The sequence below is a fragment of the Coregonus clupeaformis genome, chromosome 24, assembly GCF_020615455.1.
Source record: "Coregonus clupeaformis isolate EN_2021a chromosome 24, ASM2061545v1, whole genome shotgun sequence".
Lineage (NCBI taxonomy): Eukaryota > Metazoa > Chordata > Actinopteri > Salmoniformes > Salmonidae > Coregonus > Coregonus clupeaformis.
Window position 1 is genome coordinate 935,326 of NC_059215.1, and position 16,767 is coordinate 952,092.

The window sequence follows — 16,767 nt, forward strand, 5'->3', positions numbered from 1 at the left end:
TTTTGTATTTTAGATCACAATCACAAAGGTTACATTGACAGGGAAGACAGGATTCTAGATCAGCACTGCTACTCGAGATGCTTTATAAATACGTCCCGCTTAGTGTTTAAAGTGGCGCCACTAACTTACTACCTGTTGAACTAAACATAAGTTTGGTGCTTGATTGACCATTTTAAAGAATCCACAGAGGTTTACTGTATGTTTTAAGGATATGGGCCCCAGAAAGTTAGACTGGATAAACCATTGTGCATCCCATCTTTCAATATGGTGTAACCAGGCACGAAGTGGCCTGCATCTGCACTCTAAGGCTGCGTTTACACAGGTAGCCCATTCTGATTTGCCCAAATATTAGCAAAATATCTGATCTGACTGGTCAAAAGACCAATAATTGGGCAAAAGATCCGAATTGGGCTGCCTGTGTAGAAGCAGCCTAAGCGCTGTACCACACTAAAGTACTTTTAAACGTAAGACAGATGTGAATCGGCCACAAGAGGAAATGAAAAGTAGTGCCTGGTTGGAAACCGCCTTCAGTTTGCTAAAATAAAGTCAATTGCCTTGCTATTTTACTCCTGCTTTCTGTTTCCAGATAAATTTGTCCATGCCTGTTGAGTTTCCGTAATCACAGGCAACTGAAAGCATCTCACCTTGAATTCGCACACCAAATATCCATATTCAGAACACAGTGACTCACACATACAGCACACACGCATCCCAGTGAGCAAAATGACATTGAAAATACATATTTTTCAGATGTTGAAATCAGGTTCATTTTAGGTTCTGAATGAAAGTTGAAAAGACAAATTAAATAACTGAAATAAAATAAAAGGGATCTTGTTCAGCCAGCAACTCACATTAGGCAAACACAAAAATCCAGATAAATTAAAGTTATACAGTTATATCTGTTTGAAGCAATGGAGGATGACAAATCACATATTATAAATGTTATGTTTTGATTGGCTAATTGCCTGGTAGGGATTCAGCCATGTTTCAGTGCTGGTCATGACATTGTACACAGGAGGGCGGTGGTGCTTACATTGGGCTCAGTCTTCATTAAAATCATAAGATCTCCATATTTTGTAATGATAACTCATCTATGTTAACATTTGGCAATGAAACCAATGTGTTAACTGGGTGGTTAGAGGAAGAAAGGCTCCATTGTCAAAGTATATGAATAGAGACAGACTAGACTGTTGCTAGTCTGATGCAAGTAAAACTAGCATCTGGGCTTGGTATATTCCAAACACTCTGGTCAGCAGTGATGACAATCAATAGTAGATCCTGTTCCAGTGTTTGTGCGTCCCAAATGGCACCCTATTCCCTATATAGTGTACTACTTTTGACCAGGGTTCATAGGGCTCTGGTCAAAAGTAGTGCAATATCTAGGGTGACATTTGGGACGCATACTTGGCCTTCACTGGATCCCTCTGGGACACAAATCAAATAGTATGGCCATTCCTGACTTCTCTGTACAGCTGGAGCAAAGATGGTGTACATTTGTCGTGTCACGTGATGGAAATGACGTGTGTGTGTGTGTGAGGGGGGTTTCTAGTTTAGTGTGTCAGTGTGTTGGTCTGAAAGGTGAAGAATATATCAAAGGCAGACCAGGGGCAACACATCAAGTGCAACCTCTGCACCATTGGTGGGCGCCTAACTACCTCGACCAGTCTCAGCCATTCTTCAACATTGGGTCCTGGTTAAAAGTTGTACACTAAATAGGGAATAGGGTGCCAATAGAGACGCTGCCTGTGTTGTTGATGTTCCCCTTTGCCCTACTGACCTCTTCCAGTCCCAGATCATACTGTGTTGCGTCTACTCTGGATTGGCTCGGGAAGTGAGAAGATAAGACTATCAGCCTCTTGACTTCCACCTACTTTCCCCTGCAGTCAGAAAAGAAGATTGGTTCTTGTGTGACCTGGTCAAAGGTCAAATAAAGAGTGGTGTGGTCTAGCTGCGTTTAATTATCCCCTAGACCAGGGGTTCCCAAAATATATTGCTTCATGACCCACCAATTGAGGTGTCTGTTGAGTCACGACCCAACAAAAAAAGTCATCCCGTGACCCATCCGGACCCCTGCCGCAACCCAAAAGTCGGTCCCGATCCACAGTTTGGGAACCACTGTCCTAGACTATGATGGAAGGATTGGACAGGTGTAAGTAATGTGGCACATAAATTCCATCTAGAGGTTAAGGTTAGACATGGCAGTCAATATGTGTGCAGTCCACATTTATCGCCATGACATGCATGTTCTAGAATCTCGAAAACAACAGCAATAGTACTATTCATACATTGGGTGTGAGCCCTGGTTTTGCCACAGGTATTATGTTAAGGTAGTTGTGCGAGGCCTAGGGCTCTATTCAATCCGTATCACAGCAGTTCAGCGCTAAAGCCCAATTGAAATTTAAAGCCAACGTTCCCGCGTTGGTCGGAGACTGCATTTACGGTGAACGCTGCATATGTCGGATCAATCTGAAATGACCTTTACATTTATATTACACAATCTGTAATGCTTCATCGATACAGATTTAATAGAGGCCCTATACTTATCTTTTCTAGAGTAGGTACAGTACAGTGAGTGACCTGTCCACAATGTTCAGTATGTTCAGTAGGCCGTCATTGTAAATAAGAATTTGTTCTTAACTGACTTGCCTAGTTAAATGAAGGTTAAATAAATAAAAAATAAATTAAGTCTTCATCAGGTGTTTATTAGGATTTTTTTTAAATAACTCAGTTGCATACATCTATGAAGGTTGATGATACTTTTGACTAGATTGGCCTGGTTTACCGGTTTGAGTTGTGTTAGCCAATAGAGAGAGGAAGGAATAAGGTGAACTACCATAGCCATAGGCCCAACATTTTGCCAATATGCTTGTAAATGGAGCAACACTGCCCTCTTGTGGACAAATAGGATGCTTCAAGTCCATTTATTGGGAGCTTAAAAGTAGTAGGGCGATGTTGTCCCTAGACACTGATCTTAGGTCAGTTTAGTATTTCCCCCCACTAATGGTTAAGGATAGGATTGGAGGAAGGGATTGCTGATCCTAGATCTGTACCTAGGGGAAACAGTCTGTTAGGAGTACATCATGAAGAGTTTTTAAAAGAGAACCTGCTTCTTTTAGGCTTGTTTTTTGTATAAGCACTTTGTGACAACTGCTGTTGTAAAAAAGGGCTTTATAAAAAAATATATATATTTGATTGATTTATTCTACAAAATAATAAAATAATAATTTGCTTTTCAAACAATTCAACGTATTTAAGCCATTTTATTGATGATAAGAAATTTATGAATTTGACTATGAATGGGAAAGTAACACCTTTTCATTTATTGCAATGGTTTTAGGATGATGAACGGCATAACACTGTTGTGGGAATGACTGTTTGGGTTTTGAATAAACCTGGTCATACCAACATGACATACCTATATTCGATACAGTACATGAATTAGCATAATATCAATGACTGTCCAAAATAATAATTAAAGAATGTGCACACTTAGTTGCCCAGATAAGTGTTGAGGTAATGAGTTAAAATACTATTCAGACAAATGGGCAGAGAATACAATCATCCATACAGGGAATATGTGCAGAAGAGGTAAGAAGAAGCTAGCCTGGGTCCCGGATCTGTTTGCGCTATCTTGCCAATCTCTATGGTCATTGACATGGCAAGATGTACCAACAGATATGGATCCAGGCTAATTAAGAACATAAGACTTGACACAGGTGTTTCTCAAATGGCACTCTATTCCAAATATAGCGCACTACTTTTGATCAGGGCCCATAGGATTCTGGTCAAAAGCAGTGCACTATATAGGGGATAGGGTGCCATTTGGGATGAAAGAGACATACTGTAGATAGAATACAAAATCTTGGCACAAAGCTGGTCTTTAAAAAAAAATCGAATCAATACAAAACAATAGCTGGGTTCTAGAAAATAACTAATAACTAAAGCATCATGTACCAACTTATTACAATAAATGAATCAAATAAAACGGCGATAAGGAATCTTGATCATAAAATGATTTGATATTCGGAATGACTAAGTTACCAAACCAAGTCATAAAAAAAATTAAGGGATAGTTCACCAAATTACAAACTGTTATAATGTTTTCCTTACCTTATAAGCAGTCTATGGCAGTGGCCAGGTAAACAAAACCAAAGCATGGACTTACCTTAACAATAGACTGCTTACAGGGTAAGGAAAACGATGTAATTTTGTAATTTGGGGGAAATATCCCTTTAACCACAGACACATTGAATGTTAGCTATGGATAAGGTCCTAGTAGAACATACAGCAGGGATCATCAACTAGATTCAGCCGCGGAACAATTTAATTTTTTTTGGTCAGGGGGCCAGAACATAATTACCAATAATTTGTAGACTAAAAATGTACCGCAAGAAGCCCAAACAGATACAGTACCAGTCATAAGTACAAATCAAAATATATTTATTTTTTTGCGATTCTTCAAAGTAGCCACCCATTGCCTTGATGACAGCTTTGCACACTCTTGGCATTCTCTCAACCAGCTTCATGAGGATTCACTTTATTGAATGCATTTCAATTAACAGGTGTGCCTTGTTAAAAGTTAATTTGTGGAATTTCTTTCCTTCTTAATGCGTTTGAGCCAATCAGTTGTGTTGTGACAAGGGAGGGGTGGTATACAGATGATAGCCCTATTTGGTAAAAGACCAAGTCCATATTATGGCAAGAACAGCACAAAAAAGCAAACAGAAACGACAGTCCATCATTACTTTAAGACATGAAGGTCAGTCAATCCGGAAAATTCCAAGAACTTTGAAAGTTTCTTCAAGTTCCGTCGCAAAAGCCATAGGAAAGGAAGACCCAGAGTTACCTCTGCTGCAGAGGATAAGTTCATTAGAGTTAACAGCCTCAGAAATTGCACACCAAATAAATGCTTCACAGAGTTCAAGTAACAGACACATCTCAACATCAACTGTTCAGAGGAGACTGCGTGAATCAGGCCTTCATGGTTGAATTGCTGCAAAGAAACAACTACTAAAGGACACCAATAAGAAGAAGAGACTTGCTTGGGCCAAGAAACACAAATCTTGTCCTTTGGTCTGAGGAGTCCAAATTTGAGATTTTTGGTTACAACCGCTGTGTCTTTGTGAGACGCAGAGTAGGTCAACTCTGTATGTGGGGTTCTCACCATGAAGCATGGAGGAGGAGGTGTGGTGGTGCTTTGCTGGTGACACTGTCTGTGATTTATTTAAAATTCAAGGCACACTTAACCAGCATGGCTACCACAGCATTCTGCAGCAATACGCCATCCCATCTGGTTTGTGCTTAGTGGGACTATCATTTGTTTTTCAACAGGACAATGACCCAACACACACCTCCAGGCTATGTAAGGGCTATTTGACCAAGAAGGAGAGTGATGGAGTGCTGCATCAGATGACCTGGCCTCCACAATCACCCAACCTCAACCCAATTGAGATGGTTTGGGATGAGTTGGACCGCAGAGTGAAGGAAAAGCAGCCAACAAGTGCTCAGCATATGTGGGAACTCTTTCATGACTGTTGGAAAAGCATTCCAGGTGAAGCTGGTTGAGAAAATGCCAAGAGTGTGCAAAGCTGTCATCAAGGCAAAGGGTGGCTACTTTGAAGAATCTCAAATATAAAATATATGTTGATTTGTTTAACACTTTTTTGATTACTACATGATTCCATATGTGTTATTTCATAGTTTTGATGTCTTCACTATTATTCTACAATGTAGAAAATAGTAAAAATAAAGAAACCTTTGACTGGTACTGTATATTTGACTAAAACATAATCATTTCAAACCTTGCTTACACTTGTATACCATCAGATATCTCTCTCTATTATGCATGAGAATACTTTGGAACAGATTTCCAAAATGAAAATCAATTGGAGCTGATTTGGTGTTGTTTTTACAGTCTTATGTCCAACCATTTTAAAAAAAAAGAATCGTACAAAAGTTATTTTGTTGCTCAGAAATAAAATAAAATGCAAATAAAATCAGTGCCCGGGGCCGCCAGTTGAGGAACCCTGACATACAGTATGTTTTTGTCATAATGACTCCTCTTCAACTATTAATCTCATTCGATTCTGTTTTCAGGACATGTATGTTCTAAAACAATTTCAGCAGGACTTCTGTCACACAATACATCTGGTTAAGAAGCTTTAAAGCAAACCAACACAAACACAGAGTACACAAACGTAGTTATATTTGCCAATACCTGGTAACGATCATGATTGTGAGCATAAGGTCATGTTGGTGTAAAATGAACCTCAAAAGTACTTGAAATGCAGTTGAACCATACATTTCAACAGCCAATGAGAGAGAGGTATGACAGATATAGGCGATAAAATAGGTTTTGCATTGTGTGACATGTTAAAAACTCTTCATTGCCATTGGCTACTGGTCAAAGTCTTCGAACTTCTTGCCCCTCATTGGCCACCATTCAGTTTAAACAAATCAACCAATCTTCATCACATGACTATGTAAGAGAGCAACCAACCTATTGCACACACACAACAGAGGAAACCATGGAAACAGCATGATAATGTTGACTGAAAAGTGTGATTTTTCATAATCTTACAGAACCACCATGGACCTCTAAAAGCGCTCTAGAAAAAAGTGCATCATAATATGTCAAATACTGAGAAAGCGTTTTAAACATTAAAAAACAGCACTAATATTAAATATCAGTATTATCTTATTTTTTCCCACTAGTGCAACAGACGTATTAAAAATAAAATACAGCATAAACCTTTGCAAGCAATCTTAAAATCTTTTTAAACATTAATTTATAACTACAGCTACTACAGCAGAATATGTTAAAGGCAACGTGATGATTGATGCATGAACACAAACATGCCAACATTATAGACCTCTCTTTTTATAGAAATAAATAGCTCAAATAATCTTTATCCTCTTTCTTTCTTAAATAATGTCCATCTCTATAGCACATTTCTGATGAACATTGAATATAAAGTATCTATAGTACACAACTGCAAATTTCAACACTACCGTTTATACATAATATAGTTGCATCTCGACTTTGGAGAGAAAACGTTTCAGAATCGACACCTGTAGACTCTTAATATTATTTTTTTCATCATGAAGATCCTTATACTTATGACCTTAATTTGTATAACACCAAATGCAGTAATCTTTTTATATTATAAACAACATTATGTACAGTGTTTACAGTCTTAAAGAAGACAAGATTGTCAGGAACTGAAAACCCCCTAAAGTTGCATCCCGAATGGCACCCTACTCCCTATATAGTGCACTACTTTTGACCGGAGCCCTATGGGCCCTGGTCTAAAGTACAGTAGTTCACTATACAGTACAGGGAAAAGGGTACCATTTGGAGCGCAATTAAATAAACAAGTGCATTGTGTTTTCTCTATTGTGACAGCGATGTTAAAAACACCTTTTGCTTGAAACCCCTTTCCATTCTCTGAGGGGCAAGTCTTTCAACCCCCTCTAGTCTTTTCACAACCACCACGGCAGTACAATATTCAGTATTGGAAGAGAACATGGAGAGATGAGCAACCACAACTGTAGTGTGTGTGTGTTCACATCAGGCTAGCACTACAACAAACCAGCACATAACTTAGAACAGAACTCGGTGCTCAACTTTACTAAACATCTCTCCATTGAAAAAACTAACGGGGAAGCAAAGGATTGCCCTGCAGCCTTTCCTCTCCAGCACACGGGCTGCATCTCAATAGTCTAAAATGGCTTTCTCTCCTTGTTTCCTTTCCTTGATCTACGAACAATGGATAAATCATAGCCTACCAGAGGATCAGCTTCCAACTGTTGTCTTCTGTCTGAAGAAGTCCACATTAGACTTGAGATGCCTCCCTGGAGTGGATGCATGGTTTGGGTCCGTGTGCATTGTTGCCTGAGCTCGACGACTTGCTTGAATGCCTGAAGCAATAAAGGTACAGTATTGCGAGTGGATACATACAGGCTATCTTTCTCAATTGTCTAACAACTCTGTCCTCTTCAACCTTCATTGCGCTGAGCTAAAATAACTGGTCAGGTGAAAGACAGCCTAATAATGAGCTTCCACCATTTTGTTTTCACTTGACAAGGCAATCAGTGCAGATGAAGAAACAAGAAGAGGATTTTGAGGCAATTGAGATCAAGTCGGCATTCCAAATGTCACCCTATTCCCTATATAGTGCACTACCTTTGACCAGAGCCCTATGGGCCCTGGTCAAAAGTAGTGCACTACATAGTAGGGAATAGGATGCCATTTGGGAGGCACCCAGAGATACTTCCTACTTCTCCACCAGCTGTGTGTAGTTGCATCAGTCATCCTGCTCAGCAGAGGGCTCCAGAGAGAGCCAGCTGATCTATGACATCGAACAAATTGCAACTGGCCATAGAGTTGGATAGAGGGTACACTTATGAAGCCATTGTGGCAAAGAGGCAAACACGTGCCCTCTATCCAACTCCATGCAATGGGCAGACAATAAAAAGCCCTTCCTGTGTACTGGCTGTAAATACAACAACGTATATATCATAATAAACGGCTGTAACATACATACATGTAACATGTATTATACATTATGTTTATAGCCAGTTAACATAAATTGCATCATGTCAATCAACGATCAGCAACTCTTTTTGCTCATGGAAGTTGTGGTTTGCGTGCACTGGATGTAGGATATAGCCATTTCTCAACTGGCACCCTATTCCCTATACAGTGTACTACTTTTGACCAGAGCCTTATGAGCCCTGGTCAAAAGTATTACGCTACATAGGGAATAGGGTGCATTTGGGATGTAACATATGTATGTATTCGCTCCTATAGATTAGTGGCACATTGGAGAAAACACTTTACGAAATGAAGATAGAACACACAGCTATGAATGGCATCAATTCTGAAATAAAGGCATAATGAATCCATTTGCAACCCTGTTTAAAAACGAATCAACAGTAGCTGCCTTATGGACCAACCGGCCTATAGATACTGTAAGAGTTCCACAGACAAAAGTAATTGACAGCTGAAAATCGAGAGACGGTGCTCGGCTGATACTGCACTGTTCCCATGGCGACCACACCATGGAGCGACTGATAGGCCGATAAAGACCTTGGAATAAAAAATTGTCTCAAGGTGACAAGATATCTTCTCGTTTTATGTCTGACCAAGTCTGAAGCTGGTATGTCATGTTTTGCCCTCCCTTACACACACACACACAGAGAGGTTGGGAGTTGAGGGTCTATTTTAACTAAATCCTCTGGCTCAGGACAGGGTCAAAATCCTCGGAGAAGACAAACACACACACCGTCCATCCCTTTCCTGTTCATGTGCTTTTCCACAGAATATGCTCTCAGTTTAGCATCTTGATAAAAAGCATCCCAGACACATTCTCTGCAATGCTCTCAGTGAATAAAGAGAGAACGAGAGCCTGCTCCTTTATGACATCCATCCTCCTGCTTACAGCTCTGTTCTCTGTTGAAATCAAAATGGCCGCCGAGATTACAGCATTTAAAAAGTCCAATAGTCCTGTTGAGTTTATGTTTCAAATCTGTTTGGCAGGTCAGCAAGTCACAGGCAGGGTCCCTGTTAGTTTTGGCGGAGACTTAGGGGCTCCTGGTCTTGTTACCTGCCTGATGATGTCTTTACCACACCATAGAGTTGGATAGAGGACACACAAAATGTACTACTTTAAAATGGAGATAGCCCTCAATGGTGCTGCCCATGCAGTCAAAATAGCAGCCATTGCAGAGATAAGAGATGAGCTCTCTAGTACATCTCTATGGTAAAGGAGGGTTTGGTCCCTTTATGAGAATCTCCACTGGGTTTGTATGCTCCAGGGTAAGGTGTAGACCTGACCTACCCAGGCTTCTTGTCTTGTCTATACTCTGTCCTGTACTCCATTTTCATCTCTCCAGTTGGCATTGTAGTGGTCTATGGAGCGTCTGTCTGTGGTGTCTGTCTGTCTTTTAGTCAAGGCTAAGGGCCGAAAACACATTGGTTTTATTTTTAACAATAAAGAAGCATGTTTATCAACTTCCACTTTCTCCAACAGTTGATTAATTTCCTCTTCAGTTATGTGTGTGTTGGCTGACTGGTACTTCAGGCTGTTTCGTCCTCACGTCGCATCAAGGGGTTTCAAATGACTGGGTCTGTTCTGTTGGTGTGGCTGGAAACAAAATGGCCGACCGTTCTTCTTTGGGGGTCCTGAGTGGTGGAGGGGGTTAGCAGAGGATGTCCGCCTTCACGTGCAGAATCTTGGAGAAGCCCGGTCTCTTCTTCAAACCCTGGAGGGGAAGGAGGGATGGATGGAGTGATTAGAAAGAGGGATTAGACCGCTACACTCATTTTAAGTATATTTCTTTTTTATTTTATTCACGCCTTTTTCTCCCCAATTTCGTGATATCCAATTGGTAGTTACAGTCTTGTCCCATCGCTGCAACTCCCCTACGGACTCGGAAGAGGCGAAGGTCGAGAGTCACGCGTCCTCTGAAACACGACCCTGCCAAGCCGCACTGCTCCTTGACACACTGCTCGCTTAACCCGGAAGCCAGCCGCACCAATCTGTCGGAGGAAACACCGTACAGCTGGCGACCCAAGTCAGCTTGCAGGTGCCCGGCCCGCCACAAGGAGTCGCTAGAGCGCGATGGGACAAACCCTACCCTAACCCAGACGACGCTGGGCCAATTGTGCGCCGCCTCATGGGTCTTCCGGGTGACGGCCGGCTGTGACACAGCCCGGGATCGAACCCGGGTCTGTAGTGACGCCTCATGCACTGCGATGCAGTGCCTTAGACTGTTGCGCCACTAGGGAGGCCCGCTACACTCGTTTATATAGAGAAAAGTAAACATAACTCTCTTAGTTTGTAGACTATTGTGCATACACATGTAGACACATGCATACACACACACACACACACACACACACAGTAGAGGCCGTTGAACCATCAAAAGTGTGTGTGTGAATGAACGTGCCTGAATCTATTTTTATCTGAGTGAGTGCATTTAAGCATTAGGGCCGGGACGATACCAGCATCGCAATACTCGTTAGTATCATGGCAAGGAAACAAAACACAAAGCGGATTCAACTTCTTTAGGAAAATAGCCCTAATGTTGGAAACAAACATCATTTATGTTGTCATCCAGAGTCACATTTATTTATTTTCCAAACTATAGCACACAATATTTTACATACAGCAGGTTTTTTAAATACTTTTTCACCATGGAAAAAATATTGCGATACTGGTATCGTCACAGCCCTATTAAGCATGTGTGAATCTAAAATATGTTTTGTGTGTCTCAGGGAGAAGCTGGATTTACAAACAGAAAAGTAAGCATATAACTACATTTGTAGACCGTTGCGCACACACGTAAGAAATGAATGACTGTGCTGGTTCCTAGGCTTGGAATAGCGGTTTTCACTGACTGTACAGTACACACATAACTCATAGGTTCCTCCCCCTCGAGGATTCATTGAGTTTGATTAAATGTTTGCTTTGCTTCTCCCCCGTCTGGCTCCAGCCATGACAAATGAACAGTGCCGAAATTACACACACGCTTTTAGCTCTCTGGAGTTAGTTACTTAACGGCTATGAGCAATCTAGCACAGCATCAGCCAGCGAGAAAGGGACACCTTCCTCACTGACTCACAGAAGAAGGGAAGGCTCACACACCCACCCTATTCCCTATTTAGTGCACTACTTTTGACCAGGGCCCGTAGATAACATTTTAGATGAATTTTAAACCTCTGAATGGCGCCTGTCGTGGGCGTGCGACCGCCCTCAACGCCCCACTTCCTCTCTTCAGAAAGTGGCTGGATTATTCCAATTCCTCAATTCCTCAGACGATCAGCTGAACTGGACTTGGTTTTGAGTCATGTACGGTTCAGTATGGTTGAGTTGTAATAATAGACCACTCTCACTCACCCACCTAACCATCGCTAAAGGATGCTACAGAGATATTCATATAAATTATATGTATACTGTGGGCAGGAGAGAACCCAAAGACAGGAAATTATTTGGACATAGTTAGGAGTTGCCCTCAAAGCACTGATCCAGAGTAAGTTTTAATAGTATTATTAAGTGTATTGAGATGCACCCCCTTTTTAAATGTTATAAGATTATTAAAATGCGATCCTTTTTAAGAGCATTGGGATTCAATGGAATGTGTGTGTGTGTGTGTGTGTGTGTGTGTGTGTGTGTGGTCGATGTGGTCTCTGAAGCGGAATTTAAAGCGCTGTTAAAATTACCTGCAGCTTGTTCACCATCTCGTCAAAGAGCTTCCTGGCCTCTGGGCTGTTGGGGTCCTCGAAGTAGTCCTCTACACCGATCTGCACCACGATGGACTTCAGGTTACGACACACACCTGGAGGGGCGAGAGTGTGTACAGCCCTCACACGGAAGCAGCAGACTCGCACCCAATTCCAAATAGACCCCTAGCCCCTATACCCTAGCCACTTGTGTAGATCTGAAATGATTGACTGGATGAGAAAGATTAAAAGCAGTTGGTTCTTACTCAACACTTTGAGCCGTCGCTTGAGCAATCGAAAGCTAAATGGGAAGGGATTGCACTTTTGGAATTGTTCTACTGGTTCCTTTGTAAAAATCAAGCTCAATAAAGCACATCTTTATTTGAACCTGGGTCTGGTGTAGGGTGTACTCACTGTTGAAGTATAGCAGGGCCTTGGGGGTGAAGGGGGTGGAGGTGAGGACCCGCATCTCTAGAACCTCCAGACCCTCCCAGTAGTGTACTATGTAGTGTATTATGTAGTGTACTATGTGGTGTAGGGTGTACTCACTGTTGAAGTGTAGCAGGGCCTTAGGGGTGACCGGGGTGGAGGTGAGGACCAGCATCTCCAGGCCCTTCAGACCCTCCCTGCACACCTCAGCTGCCACTTCCTGGTTGACCTCACTCACATGGTCCAGCTCCAACACCTGCAGACGCATGCAGTTCCTCGCTACGGGGGGAAAGAGGGAGGAGGATGAGAGAAGTGGGAGGAGGAGGAGGTTGAGATGCCTTTGATACCAACAACTTAGTTGGTAGTATGTAAGTAAGTAGCATTGACCGCGCCAGAACAGCCCATAGGGCAGGAGAATATCTAATGTTTCTGTAGCGTGAGGCAGCTAGATGCCCAAGTACACCCCCTGGACAGGACGCTTGGTATGTGCTCACCCATTATTTTTCAAGTGCTGGGTAAGATATCTAAAGAACCTATCTAGAGTCTAAAGCAGTCAAATACACCTGGCCAGCACACATTGATTTACGTTTGTTCATTGGTTGAAGTTTTAGCAATGCTCACATCAAAATACAAATGTAATAAAAATGCTACCTAAATAAGTTTAGAAGAGAGATGGTCATAGCGAAAGCGCACATAACCAGCCTACAAAACCAAACAGTATGTTTTCATTTGTATGATAATTTCAGATATAGATATATTTGAGATTATTCAATTCAACAGCTTGCGGATAGTGTTTCATCATGATTCGACCTAGATGGTAGGATGAGTGAGAACTGATCAGAATGGCTAATTTTCAAATGGCATCCTATTCCCTTAATAGTGCACCACCTTTGACCAGGGCACATACAGTGCCTTCAGAAAGTATTCATACCCCTTGACTTATTCTACATTTTGCTGTGTTACCAGCCTGAATTCAAAATTGATTTACAAAAAAAAGAATCACACAATACCCCATAATGACAAAGTGAAAACATGTTTTTAGAAATGTTTGCAATTTTATTGAAAATTAAATACTGAAATATCTCATTTACATAAGTATTCACACCCCTGAGTCAATACATGTTAGAATCACCTTTGGCAGCAATTACAGTGTTTCTGGGTAAGTCTCTAAGAGCTCTGCACACCTGGATTGTAAAATATTTCCACCTTCTTTTTAAAATTCTTCAAGCTCTGTCAAGTTGGTTGTTGATCATTGCTAGACAGCCATTTTCAAGTATTGCCATAGATTTTCAAGCCAATTTAAGTCAAAACTGTAACTAGGCCACTCAGGAACATTCAATGTCATCTTGGTAAGCAACTCCAGTGTATATTTGGCCTCGTGTTTTAGGTTATTGTCCTGCTGAAAGGTGAATTTGTCTCCCAGTGTCTGTTGAAAAGCAGACTGAATCAGGTTTTCCTCTATGATTTTGCCTGTGCTTAGCTCTATTCCATTTATTTTCATCCTAAAAAACTCCCTTGACGATGACATGCATACCCATAACATGATGCAGCCACCACTATACCTGAAGATAGGAAGAGTGGTACTCAGTGATGTGTTGTGTTTGCCCCAAACATAACGCTTTGTATTCAGGACATAAAGTTAATTTCTTTGCCACATTTTTTGCCGTTTTACTTTAGTGCCTTATTGCAAACAGGATACATGTTTTAGAATATTTTTTATTCTGTACATGCTTCCTTCTTTTCACTCTGTCAATTAGGTTAGTATTGTGGAGTAACTACAATGTTATTGATCCATCCTCCGTTTTAAAGTCACCATTGGCATCATAGTGAAATCCCTAAGCGGTTTCCTTCCTCTCCGGCAACTGAGTTAAGAAGGACGCCTGTATCTTTGTAGTGACTGGGTGTATTGATACACCATCCAAAGTGTAATTAATAACTTCACCATGCTCAAAGGGATATTCAATGTCTTTTTTTACCCATCTACCAATAGGTGCACTTCTTTGCGAGGCATTGGAAAACCTCCCTGGTCTTTGTGGTTGAATCTACACTATATATACACAAAAGTATGTGGACACCACTTCAAATTAGTGGATTCGGCTATTTCAGCCACACCCGTTGATGACAGGTGTACAGTCATGCAATCTCCATAGACAAACATTGGCAGTAGAATGGCCTTACTGAAGAGCTCAGTGACTTTCAACGTGGCACTGTCATAGGATGCCACCTTTTCAACAAGTCAGTTCGTCAAATTTCTGCCCTGCTAGAGCTGCCCCGGTCAACTGTAAGTGCTGTTATTGTGAAGTGGAAACGTCTAGGAGCAACAATGGCTCAGCCGCAAAGTGGTAGGCCACACAAGCTCACAGAACGGGACCACAGAGTGCTGAAAATCGTCTGTCCTCGGTTGCAACACTCACTACCATGTTCCAAACTGCCTCTGGAAGCAACGTCAGCACAAGAACTGTTCGTCGGGAGCTTCATGAAATGGGTTTCCATGGCCGAGCAGCCGCACACAAGCCTAAGATCATCATGCGCAATGCAGATTGCAGTCCGACGGACAAATCTGGGTTTGGCGGATGCCAGGAGAACACTACCTGCCAAAATGCATAGTGCCAACTGTAAAGTTTGGTGGAGGAGGAATAATGGTCTGGGGCTGTTTTTCATGGTTCAGGCTAAACCCATTAGTTCCAGTGAAGGGAAATCTTAATGCTACAGCATGCAATGACATTCTAGATGATTCTGTGCTTCCAACTTTGTGGCAACAGTTTGGGGAATGCCCTTTCCTGTTTCACCATGACAATGCCCCCGTGCACAAAGCGAGGTCCATACAGAAATGGTTTGTTGAGATCGGTGTGGAGGAACTTGACTGGCCCGGACCTCAAACCCATCGAACACCTTTGGGATGAATTGGAACGCCGATGGCGAGCCAGGCATAATCATCCAACATTAGTGCCTGACCTCACCATTGCTCGTGCCTGAATGGAAGCAAGTCCCCGCAGCAATGTTCCAACATCTAGTGGAAAGCCTTCCCAGAAGAGTGGAGGCTGTTTTAGCAGCAAAGAGGGGACCAACTCCATATTAATGCCCATAATTTTGGAATGAGATGTTTGATGAGCAGGTGCCCACATACTTTTGGTCATGTAGTGTATGTTTGAAATTCACTGCTCGACTTGAGACTCGACTCACACAGAGTGAGTCCATGCCACTTATTGTGACTTGTTAAGCAAATATTTACTCCTGGACTTATTTAGGCTTTCCATCCAAAAGGGGTTGAATACTTACTGACTCAAGACAGTTCAGCTTTTCATTTTTCATTAATTTGTAAACATGTCTAAAAATTCCACTTTGACATTATGGGGCATTGTATGTAGGTCAGTGACACAAAATCTACATTTATTCCATTTTAAATTCAGTCTGTAACACCAAAAAATTGGAAAAGGTCAAGGGGTGTGAATACTTTCTAAAGGCACTGTAGGGCTCTGGCCAAGAGTAGTGCACTATTTAGGGAATAGGCACTCAATGTCCTTTTCTATTGCCACATTCATCCTCACTCAGCTCATGTACTGATAAACAGACAGGCCACCAAGACAACTGTTTCTCATCTAGCCACAAAAGTAATTTCCTCCCTCTGTTCCTGCATGCTGTGAATCATGAGTAGGAACTCAATAGTTAAATTTCCTTCTGACTGGGAGGGTATTTGTAGTCGCACGCATCACCCTTCCCATCTGTGTGGATGGGCCAGAAATAAATCAGAATGTTTTGTTCCTCAGAAAAAGAAAAGATATTCCTAAATGTGACAAATAACCCCTTGAAAGACAAAGTTCTATCCATCAACAAATACCTCTGATATGAGCCATACATAGCACTTCAATCCAAATTGTTTATTTTTTCTGAAAGAATAGTCCCTATATCAGTTTATATATTAAATATTCATGAGATATTTATCCAAATTAATTTACTCACCCAACGAGGCTAGCCCCTGAATGCCACACCCTGCCCCGCCCACGCCCAAGGCTCTGAGGTGTGGCCAGCATCGGCCAATGGTCTGCAGGCATCGGTTGCTGAAGCGAGCCGGTTGTTGGCTGGAGGAGAGAGAGAGAGAGAGAGCGAGAGTG

At 41.7% G+C, this 16,767-nt stretch overlaps 1 protein-coding gene across 1 annotated transcript in view; it reads right to left on the reverse strand.

Annotated features, from left to right (window-relative positions):
• Window positions 1-5,741: 5,741 nt before the first annotated feature.
• The window catches only part of fbxo41 (F-box protein 41), a 105,011-nt gene continuing 93,985 nt past the window's right edge, over window positions 5,742-16,767 (reverse strand). The window contains exons 11-14 of the mRNA XM_045206950.1: window positions 16,616-16,734; window positions 12,776-12,934; window positions 12,227-12,342; window positions 5,742-10,266 (exon numbers count right to left, since the gene is read on the reverse strand). Coding sequence (XP_045062885.1) covers window positions 10,204-10,266; window positions 12,227-12,342; window positions 12,776-12,934; window positions 16,616-16,734 — 457 coding nt within the window. The 3' untranslated portion in view covers window positions 5,742-10,203. The remainder of the gene's footprint in view (window positions 10,267-12,226; window positions 12,343-12,775; window positions 12,935-16,615; window positions 16,735-16,767) is intronic.